The 15,838-nt window shown below is 43.0% G+C and overlaps 1 protein-coding gene across 7 annotated transcripts in view; it reads left to right on the forward strand.

The window, feature by feature from the left end:
- Positions 1-15,838, forward strand: part of CADPS (calcium dependent secretion activator) — a 188,610-nt gene that overhangs the window by 130,384 nt on the left and 42,388 nt on the right. For 4 of the 7 annotated variants that reach the window (XM_026052666.1, XM_026052669.1, XM_026052671.1 and 1 more), the window contains 3 exons: positions 6,301-6,407; positions 11,521-11,677; positions 12,613-12,754. In XM_026052666.1, the coding sequence (XP_025908451.1) occupies positions 6,301-6,407; positions 11,521-11,677; positions 12,613-12,754 (406 nt within the window). Of the gene's footprint in view, positions 1-6,300; positions 6,408-7,643; positions 7,653-11,520; positions 11,678-12,612; positions 12,755-15,838 lie in introns of all 7 variants that reach the window. The other 3 variants (XM_026052668.1, XM_026052665.1, XM_026052667.1) reach the window with 1 other exon arrangement.

Genomic DNA, 15,838 nt, shown 5'->3' on the forward strand with positions numbered 1-15,838 from the left:
TTCTATGACCCCACTCATTTAAAAATAAAAATGCTGCTTCTGGGTGCTCAAAACCAGAGAAAGGACATGGTGAGTCCCAGCTTACCTGCTTTGTGCCCTCTTTAATGGGAAAATTTCCAGGCAAGGACAGCAGGACTGAACTCGAAATCGGTTCCTCACCTTAGGTGGAATCAAAAGTGAGTGAATTCTGCCCTGACTTTTTATTTATTTAACTATAGACAACAGATGCCAAAAACAACTTCCTCTTAAACCACAGTTTCACCCTACAATTTCCCCTGTCCTGCAGAGCATGTATTCTCTTGCCTTGCTTTAAAAGATTATTTAAAAATAAACATTTAAACAAAACATGTAGCTAAAATAATTAAATATTAATAACCTGTTTTAATTATTAATCGGTCAAAACTACTAACACTCAGATTAGCAAATGCAACCTTTTATTAAGTGTCTGCTTATCTATGTAAATTGGGGATCCATTATTTCTTAGAAAAGAGTAACCTCTGCATGCTGTAAGTGACTTGTGAAACCCACTGCACAGGGTTCAAGTGCTGCAGAATTAAGGGATCTTGTTCTCATTTACACTAATGCCACTTTATGCTGCTGGCGTTGGGCAGAGGCAGCTTTAGAGGAGACGCGAGCCAAGCCTGTAGCTGTCACTTTGGCAATTGGTTGTGTTTAGGATAAGGCAGTTTTTAACTCTTAGACAGATATTCCTCGTAGCGTGGCTTGCTTTTGGCTTCCTGTTGTGCTTCTGAGTTAATTCACGGAGATTAGAAATTGAGGAGAGCCAGAAATTGAGATCGGCCGCGGTGCTCGGAGCTGTCGCGGCAGCCTCGCGGGGTGGCACAGAGACCGTGCAGGTGGTTTGGTAGGTCATGGATCCATGAAACTCTCTTTGCTCTGTCATCAAGGGAAACCAGCTGTTCCTGAGCTATCCCAAAGCATCATTTCTGCTTTTCCCCCAAATGCAGTTCCACCATCCAAGGGAGCCCAGCGGGGTAGGGATAGAGGCGTCGGCAGTGCCGGGCTCGGCTGGCTGTGCTCACTTGGCCTCATTTGCTTTCCTTGTTTCTGGATCTCAGCCTGGGAAGCTGCCTGCACATATCTGTGCTTTTTAGTGAGCACATTTAAGTATCAGCGATGGTGACTGTCTGTTTATTAATCTCGTCAGAGACGAGAAGAGGTTCGGTGTGATGTATGAGCCCAGCTAATATCACTTCCAGTATTCCCAATAAAGCTTAGAAGAAAATTAAATGATGTTTCCCAAATAAATATGGACACAAAATGTACAAAAACTTCAGTCTGAAGGAGGAATGGAGACTGAAGTCATTAATAAATTACCCAGTGTAGCTCAGACAGAAATGCAACCTGTATTTGTGTGCTTGCTGAAGTGCTGCTTTAGCCATGTCCTTCCTCAAAGTAGCATCCAGCTGTTTAACAAAGCAATGATCATGCAGCTTTCGAGATTTCCTCTTGCCCTTTCAAAGGAGCTGTTTAAAACAATGTCGAAGTTATTGCAAGAGTTTCAGAAACGGTGATGGTCTCTGTTGCAGTATTATCATTGTACAGCTCTCTCTTACCAACGTCAGGGCAACTTGCTGACAGAAGCCTGAGTTAGGGCTCAGATACGTAGAAGTTTCTCACCAGGCTGATTAATCAGAAGGAGCAGAGCCTGCTGTGGAGGTTCGAGGGCTGCATTGGAGTCTCTGTGAGCTGAAAAAGCAGTTCTACAAGTTGTTCTTACTTTGAAGACAGTGCACCTTGTTTGGAAAGAAAAAAAAAAAAAAGTTATCCTCCCTGAAATTCCTTTCCGATATTCTCAAAATTCTTGAATATCATAGATGGCCACTATACCCTATCCTTACATCCCACTATTCTCTATCGTTGTCTTAAGAATGGCAGCACTTTTTAACATTTACACGATTGGCTCCCAGCTGAAGGCACAGAAAGCACTCGCGGCCCCTTTGGCAGGGTTGGGGATCTTTAATTATTGCAAAGAAATCACTGAGTCAGTGGCAGTGCTTTAAAAACATATAAAAAGTTCAAAAGTTCGCAAAATACGGAAAGTCCCGAGTTTAACTCTCACTGCTGCTGATGTGTTAGTAAATCACGATGCAGACTGAGAGAAACCTGCTCCGAAAAGGCTTCAAATCTGTAAGGAGCTCCGCACAGGGAATTTGAAGCAATCGAAGTACCCAGAGTAGCGTAGATGTGGTGTGATATATGTGACAGTCATTGCTGTCTGAAGCATTTTGCAGGCAGAACCCCCCAAAATTTCATTTTCCCAGTGATTCAGGTTTCTACAAGTTTTTCACTTGTGAGGTCAGTCACAGAGTGAAAAGCTGCTGGCGATGCAGAGGCTTGAGGGTGAACCAGGGGCACCAGGCAGGGAACTACTGCTCTGAGACGCCCTCCTTGAGCTCAGGGGCCGTCAGTCCGTAGCCAAATTGAATTCTTCCTTATGTTATAAATTAGATTGAAATTCATTAAGCCTATGCCCTAGAAAAAGCAGTTATTTTTATCCCTTCAGGCTGAGAGGTTTGGTTCGAGGGGAAGAGCCACCCTTGATATAGAGGGAACAAGGACCAGGGCGACTGCAGAGGCGAACGAATTGCTTTGCTTTTCCTGTTACCAGAAAACAAAACAAAACAAAAAAAAAACCCACTAAGGATCTGTATTTAATGACTACACAGCCTAAGAGGCTAGAAGCCGGTGTATGTGTGTGCATGCGTGCACATGAACGCTCTGTGTGCGTTTGTATATGTATATCTATATGTACGGAGAGAGGGAACAAACCCAACTCATAGCCTTTAACTAATGGTTTGCTCGAATATTCCTTATTACACTCTGATAATTGTTGTAATTCTGTGAGAATTAAAGGCAATCAGAAATCTATTTTGTGCAAGCCAACCATTTTTTTTTTATCCCACTGGAAAATGCAAGCAAAATGGCAAGGACTTTTGGCAATAGAATGTCCAGATAAATATGCCAGATTCCTTGCAAATGGAATTATTAAAAATAGTTACAATGCTACCAAAAACTGTCATTAAATGTAGTAGAAACTATTGTGTTAATATATTCACAGTATATAATTTATCTCTGAGTGTATGTAAAACGAAAGGCTATTTTCTTTGAATTTTTCTTATGCTGATACTGTAAACTATATGACAGATGGGTCAAGTCCTGATTGCAGTATTCTAACATTTGGAATAGCAAGTAACATATTTGATAGAGCTGGCAAGTTTTTATATATGATTCAACCCAGAATATAAAAGCCACTAGAATTCCAAGTTGAAAATAATTAAATGAGCTGGAAACGATCAGGAACCACACATTTTTAAGTGACAGATTTTTTTACATGTTTAAATTGCACAAGAATATTTTATAGCTCCCTTTAACCAACAGTGACGTTTAATTCTAAAATGTGTAATTGATATTTGCAAAGCAATTAATTCCTGTGGCTCCTTATTCTATTGCTAAATGTACCCAGGCACTGGGGTGCTGGCTTTAGGTGAGCTTTCTTAGTGCACCTCTTCCGAATTCCAGAGCTTTGACTAAATTACCCGCATTCCGTTGTCTCACTTGGCTACATGAAATGCGCTGTCATACTTACGTTGAATTTTTAGCTTTCTGATTGCACGGGAACGTAGGATGTTAGAATCTGCTGACTTCTGTAATATTCGTTGTCAGATTGTGTCACTATTGTGTAATACCTAACGTCCCGAGAAGCAAAAACCAGCAGCTTATTCCATTTGTATTTGACGGTTTCTGCTTACGTTTCTTTCGAAGTTTTCATCTTTTTGTCACTGTTTATGAAGTCATATGTCTCTTTACTTTTGGCGTCTCACTCCATCGTGCACCAGCAGCCCGTCCGTCCAAGCCTAAGCCCCCGACTGGGCCACCATCATCTCCTCAAACGCAGACTAACATGATAAATCATATGCTCAAAGGCATGGCCAAACAGACGCCAAGTACTGTAATAGTCTTCCTTCCTTTAATTCAGTGGTTTTCTAGTCTAGCAATCGCTTGTTTAGTTTAGCATTAGAAAGCTAGTTCTCATGTGCAGCTTTATACCAAATACTCAGCATGATGTGGTAGGTTCTTAGAGATTTAGACGTAGCATTTATTTCAAAATGTCCATTTTTTTGTCTAGCAATGTCTGACATATGCAACATTTTCAAATATCAACGTCAGCACAAAATAACATTGTTGTTGCATAACATTTTGCATGAAAACTATAAATATGTATGAGCTTTACATGATGTTGGATGAAATGTTTGATAAGTATATCGTATACGTTTCATGTAACTGTCAGTGCTCCAGCTATCTTAGCAGAATATTCTGATGTATAGTAACTTAACCAGGGAAATATTTAAAATAAGAAGAAAAAAATTAAGATTGACATCTGCTGGCTGCCAAAGTTGTATAAGCATCAATATTTTCTTTAAAGACAGCATCTCTGAGCAGTTGTTCTTATTAACACTTTTGTCTTTTAGTTGTATTTGAGAGCAGATCAGTGTTGCAAATGAGAATGGGCCTGATGCTGCTCTGATCCGTGGCAAAGCTTCCCCCTGACTCCGGAGGTGCAGTGACAGCCAGAGGAGGCGAAGGGACATTTATTAGGACTCTTTTTGAGGAAAAAAAAATAAAAGAAAAAAGGAAAGAAGTTTCTCCTTCTTGTAGTCAGGAAGGTGCTGGCTTCAACAGGAGAAAGAATGAGAAATTAGCCAGCAGTTCTGCAAATTTGTCCAATAGAAAACATTAGGGAGAACCTAGACTTTTTTTTTGTTTCCAGTGCTGTAAAATTTTTTTTAAAAAAAGAAAAAAAAAAAAAAAAAAAGGAAAAGAACCCCCCAGGCTCCTGCTCATAGTGTAAATCAGCAAAACTGCACAGCTCGTTTCTGCAGTGCTTGGCTGGGTTTGTTGGGAGCAGAGCACCCACAAGGCCTGGCTTCAGCTCATGGGTTGCCCAACTCCTCTGGATAACAGCCAGGTCCTCTGGATAACGGCCCAGATACCCTCAGAGGGCAGTTCTTGAAAATTTGGCTTTTCTTTTTTTTACCGTGGGAGATCCGTGGTGGATTTTGTGATGGAGCCTGGAGTTCTCCGAGGTCCCAGAGCCTGCGCTGAGGCTGGTTTCACCTGGGACACTTGCCAGGGGCTGGTGCAGCGGAGCAGATGCGTCTGTGGGTTATCAGGGCAGTAGGGAAGACCTGAGCACTAGCAAAAAGCTCGTGCAGAGCTTGATGCTCTGCTACGATGGTGCAAATTGCCCTGCATTTGAGCAGGACCCAAGTGGCTGCCTCCCCTAGGCTCTGCTGGAAATCGCAGCTTAAATGTCCCGCTAGTGAAGGAACTTAAGATACATACACATTTTGGGGGGCTACATTCATCAGCTCTGCAGCAGTTGTCATTCAATGGCAGTGTGACTCTGTGTAGCATTTTCTTCATTATTTCTATTGAAATGCTCCAAATGAGCCAGATCATTAGCACCTCCTATTTTGCATACGTTATCTGTAATACCTGTAACAACCTGATTTATTTGTTAAAACAAAGAAATGCTGCAAAATAGCTCAATGTAACTGAACGCCAAGCTCCAGGATTTAAACTCTTGGGTTTGTTTGCGGGGTTTTTCCTGTGAAGTTGCATCTGTTTTCCTGTAAAAATCTTACCTATGAACACCTAGTGGGAATTTACCACTTGCCACTCCTTCCAGCATGCATAACTCCTTGACCTCTGCGGAGTTAAATCCTGGAGCAAATCAGACCTGCAATTTTTGTTTTCAGTAGTGGGTCACATTGAAATTTCTCAAGCTTAACAATCTATTAAATGTACAGACAGATTTGTTTAAATTGATCTTTTAAAAAAGCATTTAAAAATAATACAGACGTGATTTCTGTAATAGCACCAGCTACACTCAAGGATACATATTGTTCATATATTACTAGCCAGATGCTGTCTTTAGGGAATGCAATGTTCTTATTTGAACTAATAAAGTGTGCCCGTATCAGCAGCAAAAGCAAAAAAAAAAAAAAATACTGAAATACTGACAGTATTTTGAAATTCAGAGCTGGAGCACTGTGTTTTCATAGTAATATAACGAATGTGGCTTTCTGGTTTGCTCCGTACTAATTACATAAGCATTTAACATATGCATGAAGAGATCTTTAAAGCTGTAGAATATTATGGGATTTTCTCTTTTTGTTTTTTTTTTTTTTTTCCCTTTTGAAACCCCTAAAATGACTTTCTGTGCGTCTGGCTTTTCCTCCTGCCTCCCTTTTAACTCGAGTTCTTGTACTACAGAGAATGTAGGCCGGTTAGTCACCCCAGCTAAAAAGTTAGAAGACACAATCCGCCTGGCAGAGCTGGTAATCGAAGTGCTGCAGCAAAACGAGGAGCACCACGCAGAGGTGAGCAGCGGGGCGGCGAGGCGCCGGCCCCGAGCGCGGCCTCGCGCCCCCCAATAGCTTTGCACAGGGGTCTGACCCCTTCCAACAGGCGCCGTGTTGGAAGGCTGAAAGGTATGCTGAAATAACGGCGAAAAAGTGCACAGAAGGCAAGGGGTCGTTCTAGGAAGATGGCTTTTTGTTTTAGTCAGAGGGGAGGGAGGGCTAGAGGGAAAAATGATTACGTTCTGCTTTCGTCTGCGTCGGGCTGCAGCCTTTCGTGCTGCGCGGCGAGAGCTGAGTCTGGCCGGATAGATTTGCCACCACGTGCACGCAGGAGAGAGGCTGTGCGCTGTTGAGAAAGGTCTTATTTTCCCCCAAATGTCCTGTGTTTGCACGTTAGCATCGGTTGCTGCCAGCAGCAGCCCACCCTGCTGCTGAGAGTCAGAGTGAGCAAGACCTCCATGAAACCTGAGGCATTTTAGTCCCTTTCTGAACATCCACGTAGTTTCCAGGGCTTTGACTTGGCCCCTGTGCTACGTGATAAACTGCTGTTTTAGCTCCCTGCTTTTCTGCTGGCCTCTTCTCCCATGGCTTCTTGGGAATACCTCAATTGCCAGTGGCCAAGGGTAGGATGAATCATTCCCTGTTGCTCCCTCCTTGGGTTCTCCAGTGCCTAATGAATTTGCTCTCAACTCGCCAATGCGCTCTAGACTCTTGCCTTAAAAAGCCAAGACAATCTATGTCTCACTAAGACAAATATGTACAAGAAAATCAGTAGTGTGGGGCTTGATCCCAGGAACACTTGAATCCGCGGGCAGCCAGCAGTGCCACTGCCGACGTGTCCCGACGTTCCCACCTCGTAGGGACGGCCCAAGTAAGTAGTCATGCCCCAGTGTAAGTATATGCAGGACTGAGCCTTGTGTTCTGGGTAAAGCCGGTGCTCTCTGATAAGCATTGCAAAGTGAATCATTTTAAAGTTCAGAGGGAACAGTTATGGTTTGTGGCTATAGGTTTGGTAACACTCATTCACGATTTTCTCTTTTCCTTCCCATTGATATATATAATCACTATATTTTTTTTTGCTAAATAATTTCAGAGTCACCTAAAAATCATGCCAATGTCTATTTAAAATTTGCAGTATAATTTAACTGGTTTATAATACACGACAATCCACAACACCCAACTAATGCCTGCTTGCATATTTAAATTTCCTCCCTGTTTTTCTACTGTTCATTCAATCTTGGATGATCCTGGCAGGGGAAAGAGGTATGTGACTAAAGTGAATGAACGGAGTCACCTCCTGTCATATTCCGTGCATGCCCTCTCAGTGCCATGTTTCCTGACGGGATTTTACCCGGGTTACCCTTGCTTCCGTAATTCTGACCTAGGAATGTAACGGCAACTTGGAGCGGGCTGCTTGTGGAGCTGGTAGCCTCACACAGGAGGGTAAATGTGGCATAGTTACCTGGTCCATGCATGCAGCAACGGGTATTTTTGACAAGCGCTGCAGTTACATCCCAACACAACCCTACCTGCCTGGAAACTTTCCTCAGCCTGTTGTTACCTCTGTTGTTTTGCATTCACCTGATCTCTCTAGTAGACTGTGGTGGAAATGGAGTAAGTAACACCCGAGTGACTAGACTGGCAGTGTTCTTCCTCTGGTTTTGTCTGTATGTGCCTCGTACTGGATATACAGTATTTATATGTAGAGAGAGAATATCCGTGGAGAAGAGGGAGATGAACTTTGGGTTTGCAAAAGCAAGAGGATGCGCAAGAGCCCTGCTCTTACACCCAAGCTGGCATGAACTGACCAAGGATAACACATATTGTATTCCACTCTTCACCAGCGCAGTCCACGTGAAAAAACACTGTGGGAGAAGGAGCTATGTTTAAAATACAAGTTATTTCCCAAACAGTAGGCTTTTGGAGCAAGCGGTTAGAGGGCCAGTCATGCTCTCTCTGCTGCACCGATAGGATCCTTGCAAGGAGGAAGATTCAAAACTCTTCTGCGGTGTGTTTTGTGTCACAAGGTTTTGATTAGAGACAGAAGGTTAATGCCAACATGAATAGGAGAAATACTGGTCCCTCCTTCTGCACGGTGACCCGAAAGGGCGAAATCCATCTCTGTCGAGAAGCCCCTGCGCTGTCGGTACGTAAATGAATTCCTGGCCTGAGGGTTTACGTGGCTTTTCAGTAGCGTCCAGGCAGTTGGCCAGCACTCTGCACACTTGAACGTTCCCCAAATGAAGGGAAAAAAAGCGACTTTATCACACTATTTTTATTATAAATAATAGCCACGTTATCCTCGTACTGTGCGATGAGAAGTGTTGTGGCATCGTGCATTTTTTCAGCACCTCTTATTTCATAGTGAAAGCAAACTCCATCACTGTGCTGCCTCTGCCAGTGTAACCGCAGTTACTTTATGAAGTTAATTACTCCAGGTGAGTTTTTTAATGCTTTGTCCCTTCACCTGGAGCTGAGAAAGCTCAAGCTGCAAGTTACCCCTCTTAGGTCTATTGTGGATGAAATGAAAACAGGAAATTAAATTGCATCACTGATTGCAGGTATGATCTACTTATCGAAAATCAACACTGTTGCCGTGAAAATTGTGCCCCTTTCTCCCTAACATTCACATCCAAGCAGACATGCCAAGGAGAATCCAATGAACAAAAGTCAAAGCAAAAGAGCAATCACAAGAGCATGGAAAGCGTTCGGAAAACTTCAGAAAAAATACCGTATTTAGTAAGCTGGGTTTGACTTACCTGTAACAAAACAGGAAAAATATAAAAAAAAGTGGAAGACGTAGTGTGCCTACCTATGTAATACATAAGAGCGAGAAGTCTCTGTCATTTTGTCATCTCGCTCATCGAATGTCTCCAAGCTCTGCTCTCCTTCTGGTGGATGGATGATGACAAATGCCACAGACCCTGGCCTTCATATATTTTTAAACTTGCGTTCTCTCTCTATGTATACGTATGTGTATATGTATATATGTATTTTAACTCCCTGAAGTCATACATATATACATGGGTACCCATGTGTAAAATATACAGTAGTAGGTGTGTTTGGCTAAAAAGCCTTTCTTTTTCCTTAAAGTTGTGTTTTGAAGCAGGTAAGTAGATGGTAAATAGAGAAGTTGTTACCATCCTGAAAGTGATTTTTGGGCTATAGTGCTACGGCTACCACTGCAGGAAAGTCCTGCTCACTGAGAACAGAGGATGGTTTGGGCATATTTTTTTTTTCTGCAAATGATCACATACTTTTCTTCCTAATTTCTTTTAAAATAGTTCCCCCCCCCCCCCTTTTTTCATGGAAGCAGGTTTTTATTGCAGGACTCAGAAGTGAAAATGTTTGGGTTTGTTGCAGAAGATTTTCTTTGACTTCCCCTCCTCTCCTTCCTCCCAAAATTTGATCATACTTGACCCTTTGTAGCTCCAATCTGTGCAGCATGGATAGGCAGATAGGCAGTGTGGTAGGCAAAAAAATAGGAAAAAACAGCAACCAGAGATACCCCGTCAGTGAGAGGACAATTCTGCCATCCTCCTTGAACAGAAACCTCTCCAGAGACTATTGCTCCGTTTAAGAGGACACTCATCTGCAGCACTCCTCAGTGTTGGCTCATTTCTCACCTCTGTTTTGGGCAGAAGTTTGAGTCAGACACAGTCTTGATGACCTGAGTCTTAATGCTCCCATTTCACAATAGTGAGATGAATCTGGGAGTCGGTTGCTTCCCTGCTTGTTGGTGCTCGGGATGCCTAATGCTCAGGACCACGTCCAGTCGAGGCACATCTTACACTGGCTTTATTTTAATGCTGTGGTAGCGAGGTAGTATCAGTCTGTTTTGCAGCTGGGGGAGTAAAGGAGTGGACATAGGCTTGGAGTTGTTCCCTGCAGCTCCCTAGGACAGGAGCAGCCGAGAGGATTCTTGGCATCCTGCTTTTCTCATCAGTGTCAGTGAGAAACATCCGTGAATCAAAACTCAGCCCTGAGAAAGCTAAAGACCATTCTGCCTATTTGTGTCTGCCGAAACCTTCCCTCCAGAAGGCAAAAAATACCCCTTCCTGACTGATAGTTCCCCAAGTTACCTGTTCCCATCTATAAGGTCTGGTGACTGTGCTGCAGGTTTCTTTTTCTTGCAAAGTGCTGCAGAGCTGTTTCTTTGATCCTTTAAGTCCCTGAGTAATTTCCTCTCACGTAAAAAAATGACAGCACATGGTCCTAATGACAGCACTTCTCATATTGCATGTTCTGAGCCAGAAGTGGTTACTAAACACGCATGCATGCGTTTGAAGCATTCACATCTGAGCCATGTACGATGTGAATGTCACGTCAGAGAGCCCGTACACTGAATTTGGAGGACCCATGTGCATGAGAATGAGTTACTTCACTGATATTCTTTTGGTTTTCAAGTTTAGACATTTTTTTCCTGCCTCTTTAGAAATGCAGGCTTGATTTAGATTTTTTTTTTTTAATCTTTGGCATGTTGATAATAGAGCTTTGTAATTTGATTTCCTAATAAATAGCCTTATGAAGGTGCTAGTGTCTTTATATGAATGTGTACAGCTAACCCTGTAAAATGAACAGTGCTATAGTAACTTTTCCCAGCAATGCTTGAAGTACTTCTAAGTGTGTGAGCGACTTAGGACAGATATTAATGTCTTAGGCTTCTAGTTTTTCAAGACAAATAGTAGTAGTCAGTCCAAACAAAATTTGAACTATCAGAAAACACAGCAGAAAACCCACAAACGCAGTGAAGAAACTCCCAAATTTCTATACTTCAGAATAATGAGTAGTTGATTTCTCTGATATTCCTGATATTTAGCATGATAAAAGATGAACAAAGTGATTTATTGTAAATCAAACAGATAAAACCTTCATCATGTTATACCTGTGTGGCTTTAGAGTGGAGCTCCGAAAAGATCCTCTACAGGAAAACTTTGTAGGAAACCAGCAGTGCCTAATTCCTATGATTAGCACTGCGTGTGCAGGCTAACGCTCCCAAGCACTGTTCTCTTTACAATGAAGGTAGTTTCTGGGGGATGCCCATTCGGGGAGATACGTGCCCTGGCCTCCTTTCCTGTGCCTCCTGAGGACTAACATATTTCTTTGCTCTTTTTCTCTACCAACCTTAAAGGCCTTTGCTTGGTGGTCAGACTTAATGGTTGAGCACGCGGAGACCTTCCTGTCGCTGTTTGCAGTGGATATGGATGCTGCTTTAGAGGTGCAAGCCCCAGACACGTGGGACAGCTTCCCGCTCTTTCAGCTTCTAAACGATTTCCTCCGTAGCGACTGTATGTATTGTATTTTGATCATTTCTTTTCATGGGACAGTTCAGGTTGCTGAGAATACTTTTCTGACTCCATGCTAGAGCTGTTTTCTTTTGGTAGCCACTTGGCTTTGATTTCCATTAGAAAAAAAAATGGTGCTCTGATGCACAGAGAGACATCCTGTAAGTGAGATGCCTCTGTCCAAGGTGAGAAGCTGAACTTTTATTTTTGCTTCACCTTCTCAAATCTCTTGGTAATAACGATCTGATAAGCAGGGAATTAGGTCCATTAGATCTTACTGTTGTTAAGTGTGTGTATTGTTTTATATGTATGTACTGCAGTTACTTAACGTGGAGCAAAACGCAGTCCCTGCTTTAAAAAGACTTAAGGAGGAGAGGAAAATCCTTAAAGTGAATGAAAGCAAGAGTATGCTAAAAAAACCCAGCACTTTGCAAAATTTGGAGGTTTTGGAGTCTTCTCCAAACATGTGGGCATGTACCAGCAAAACCCTTGGGGATTTGGCTCGCAATCAGGTGCCAGATCGGGGTCCCCAGGAGCTTTGCTGGGCAGCACAGAGAGGCCAGGGCTTCATCCTCAGCATCGTGGTAGTGAGTAGCAGATGAAGAAACGATTCGCCTCCTTGCTAAAGCCATAGAGTTTCCCCTGCTGTATTGCATACATGCATTTTATTCCCAGGAGGTGGTAATGTATTTGTAACCTCTAAGTTTGACACTAATGTGGGGAAAAAAAAAGAAACTCACTGTTTGTTTGCTTGTTGCAATTAAGACGCTGCTCCTGCTGTCTCTGTCGTTGCTGATGATACCTGCTCCTGTTATGTTCTGGAAGATTCTTCCTGTTAGCTGACAAATCCATTGTGTGATGAAGTGCCACGCTGTGGTTTGTTGCAGAGGTGTTTAGTAATGGTAGTTTCTTACTATACTTTTATTTATCTATTCTAGATAATTTGTGCAATGGAAAATTCCACAAACACCTTCAAGACCTGTTTGCTCCACTTGTTGTTAGATATGTCGATCTGATGGAGTCCTCAATTGCACAATCAATTCACAGGGGCTTTGAGCGGGAATCATGGGAGCCAGTAAAGTAAGGAAACCTCCTTTGATACAATCGGAATTTGGGTGCAAATGGATGGAGAGTCATACAGAGCTGAATTAGCTAACTGTGCGCTGGACATGCAGAAAGTGCTTTATATTTTCTAGTTTAATCCTAAAAATAAAAGACCTGATTTCTACAGGGTTTTCAGTTTAATGAAGGAAATGGTATTTGCTTTTTTAAATGCATTGCTACCTCAGTTCAAACTTTGTGCCTTTGGACGTGACAGCATGAAAATGTGAAATCCTTCTTAGTTGGCATGGCTTTCTGGGTCCCATTCCAAAAGGCCTTTTCCAGTGCTGCTTTGGATCTCCAATAGCTCGTTTTCAGAACAAAAACCTTGCTTTACTGCGTTCAGCCCTATAACCTGTGTGAGTCATTGGCGTGTTTATCCTTCCCCACACTCGCTTCTTCCACCCACCCTGCGAAGGGATAGTGCAGAGTTGGGCTTCTCGAATCAGCCCCGCTGGTGCTGGCTGTGACGTGGGGTTCAGGGCGGCAGTGCCGCTTCCCAGCCGGAGCCACTTGCTCCCAAGCCCCCCGTGTCCAAGGATAAATGTTCGGAGACTGTCGAGGAGATGCCAAGCAGCCAGCCCTGCAGGAAACCCAGTGGATTCGCAAGCCGCTGGCATGCAGAACCCCCCAGGAAATGTAGGGGAGATGATTCGAGCAGGATCAGTTATTACATTCTGGAAACTAAGAGTTTGCAAGCAAGGAATGAGCAGACTGAGAGAAACCCCAACTGAACTCGAGAACTGGCGGATGATAAAAATGTGGCGAGCACTTTAGATTACTGTTGTTATTTCACAGGTTTTGAAGCATTGCTGAACCCTGTCATGCTTGCTCTTAAGAGCCAAGTCAGATCCTACAAAGGAAAAGCACTGACTTTTCCTGCTAATAAAGATATGAAAAGAGAAAGACTGACCCTGTGCAAACGACGAGGAGTTTGATGGTGCCCCAGACTGGGGATTCAGACTGGATGATCTCCGGAGACTCTGTTTTCCCTGCTTTTTTGTGCTTCTCTAGGAGATGTTAAGTGGCTTTGTGCTCTCAAAGGTTGCTGTTTAAAAGAACGTGTGGTCTTTCAGGGCTTTTCACACCAAATATGTTCAGTTTACAGGGAAAAGAGATTTTGTTCCGCAGCCAGCCTCCCATATGCAACCTGGAATCTGATCGCCCAAGTTTTTTCCTTTCTCTCTTGCGCATCCTCGGCATCCGTAAGGGTTCTGCCTGCCAAATCTCAGGCCTTTTCTTGACACCTGACCATCCCCTCTGTTTTGAGTGGGGTTAAGTGGCTGGCATTCAGGAGTCTCTCTCACTTTCCATTTGCTGTCTTTGATCTGGAGGCTAACAGGATTAAAAATCCTAAAAAATCATGTTTCAAATAAGCAGATGTGACCCAGAAAACATACAAGAAATAGATCTTTCGAGTAGGAGAATGCCATTTTTACAGCCACTCCTTCAAGCAGAATTTTGCTTCAAAGTTAGCATTAACTTTAGTTTTAGAGCCTTGCTTTAGGAACAGATATGTTTGTATTTCCTTGTCTGTTATGAAATAGTGGCAGTTAACTCGGTGGAACGGTCCACTTCAGTCAAGCATCCAATAAGCAATTAATTCTACATTTTTGCTTTTATCACAAGGTGGAATTATTCGGGCTTTGAATTACCTTTCTGGGTAAACTATAAATGTACATAAGTACTTGCCTATCAAAATGCTTTGTCCTGAGATATACAAAATCTATCATTTTCACATTCACTTTAATAGCTTTTTAAAGATCTCTTCATAGTCCTCCTGATTTTCGCCCTTTAGGACTACTGAGCACTTTCTGTTCATTGCAATGACAAGCAAAAGCCCAGCATGGAATATCTGCCCATCTTATAGCATGGGGTCTTTAAAAGATCCGTCCCAGCAGGGAAGTGGGTGCTTGTCACAAGAAGCCTGTGTCCATCTGGTGAAAGGAGCCACCGTCTTTCCCTTCCCTCGTTGGTATTTTGTCCTTGTGTCTCACGCTCAGAAGTGTGAGTTGCAAATGCAGCTCAGCGGGATCTGACCTGACAGAGGGATTTACCAGCGAGCGCGCAGAGGGTGACATATAACTGCAGAAAGGAAAATAGGGGTATCATTCCTAACGTCTTATGACAGTTCTCATGCACTGTTCAAAACTAAATGTTAAGGTATCTTCATCCTTTGCCTCCTGGGCAGGCCACCTGCTCTTCTCTATCTTATCCACCGTGAACTTGCAGAAAAACTCAAGGCCTGTAGACACATTTTCTTTGATTTGTTCTGCTGTACATCCTTCCTTCCTCGCTGTCTCATCCATACCGCAGTGCAGTTGATTTTTAGACCGCTGTTTTCAAAATATCTGGGGTCAGCCAAGTCACAGCCTTCCATTGCAGCCTTTGTAGCAGTTTTTTTGGCCCTAGGAACACCATACACTATGTAGGGTTCCACAGCTTTCCTCCGTGTTGAAGAAAGGCTTTCAGCTTGGCCTGGAAAGGTAAATCAGCATAGATGTCTGTTCCACTGAGCCTGCTTTGGATCTCTACAGTGAGCTGTGAGAACGAAATCTCATTATCTCATATCAGCCAGGAAATTATTCCATAACCCCGAGCCTTTTGAAAGGGTTTCTCTGTGCTCATGCTTGCAATCAAGGCTGAAATATGTAGCCCTCCATAACCTGACCAGATGGCAGTTTGCAAGCATGTAATTCTTCTATTTTCATTACTGAATACTCTGCACCTTATGCTACCAAAGTTAGGTATAGCAAGCACAAACAGGGAGAAAGATGCTCTTCAGTATTGGAAACCAGGGGGGAAAGCACCGATGTAATGTGCTCATGAGGGCTCTATAGTCTTCCTCTGCAGAGCTGTTGAATTTGCAGGGAGTCCTTGCCCTATAGCTCGAGCAGCTGGTGTGCCTGTGTGAATCCACGCAGGGAAATGTGGAGAGCTTGTCCTTACGCACAGGGATCCAAATACGGAGGATATTGAGTAGCTCTGTTCTCTGGTGAGTTGAGAGGTCTTCAGAAAGTAGGCTTGTGCAATGACTTTTTTTTCGTATTAGCTTCTCAGAGA

The sequence above is a fragment of the Nothoprocta perdicaria genome, unplaced genomic scaffold, assembly GCF_003342845.1.
Source record: "Nothoprocta perdicaria isolate Ctin4 unplaced genomic scaffold, notPer1 scaffold_9, whole genome shotgun sequence".
In the NCBI taxonomy this organism is placed as follows: Eukaryota; Metazoa; Chordata; class Aves; order Tinamiformes; family Tinamidae; genus Nothoprocta; species Nothoprocta perdicaria.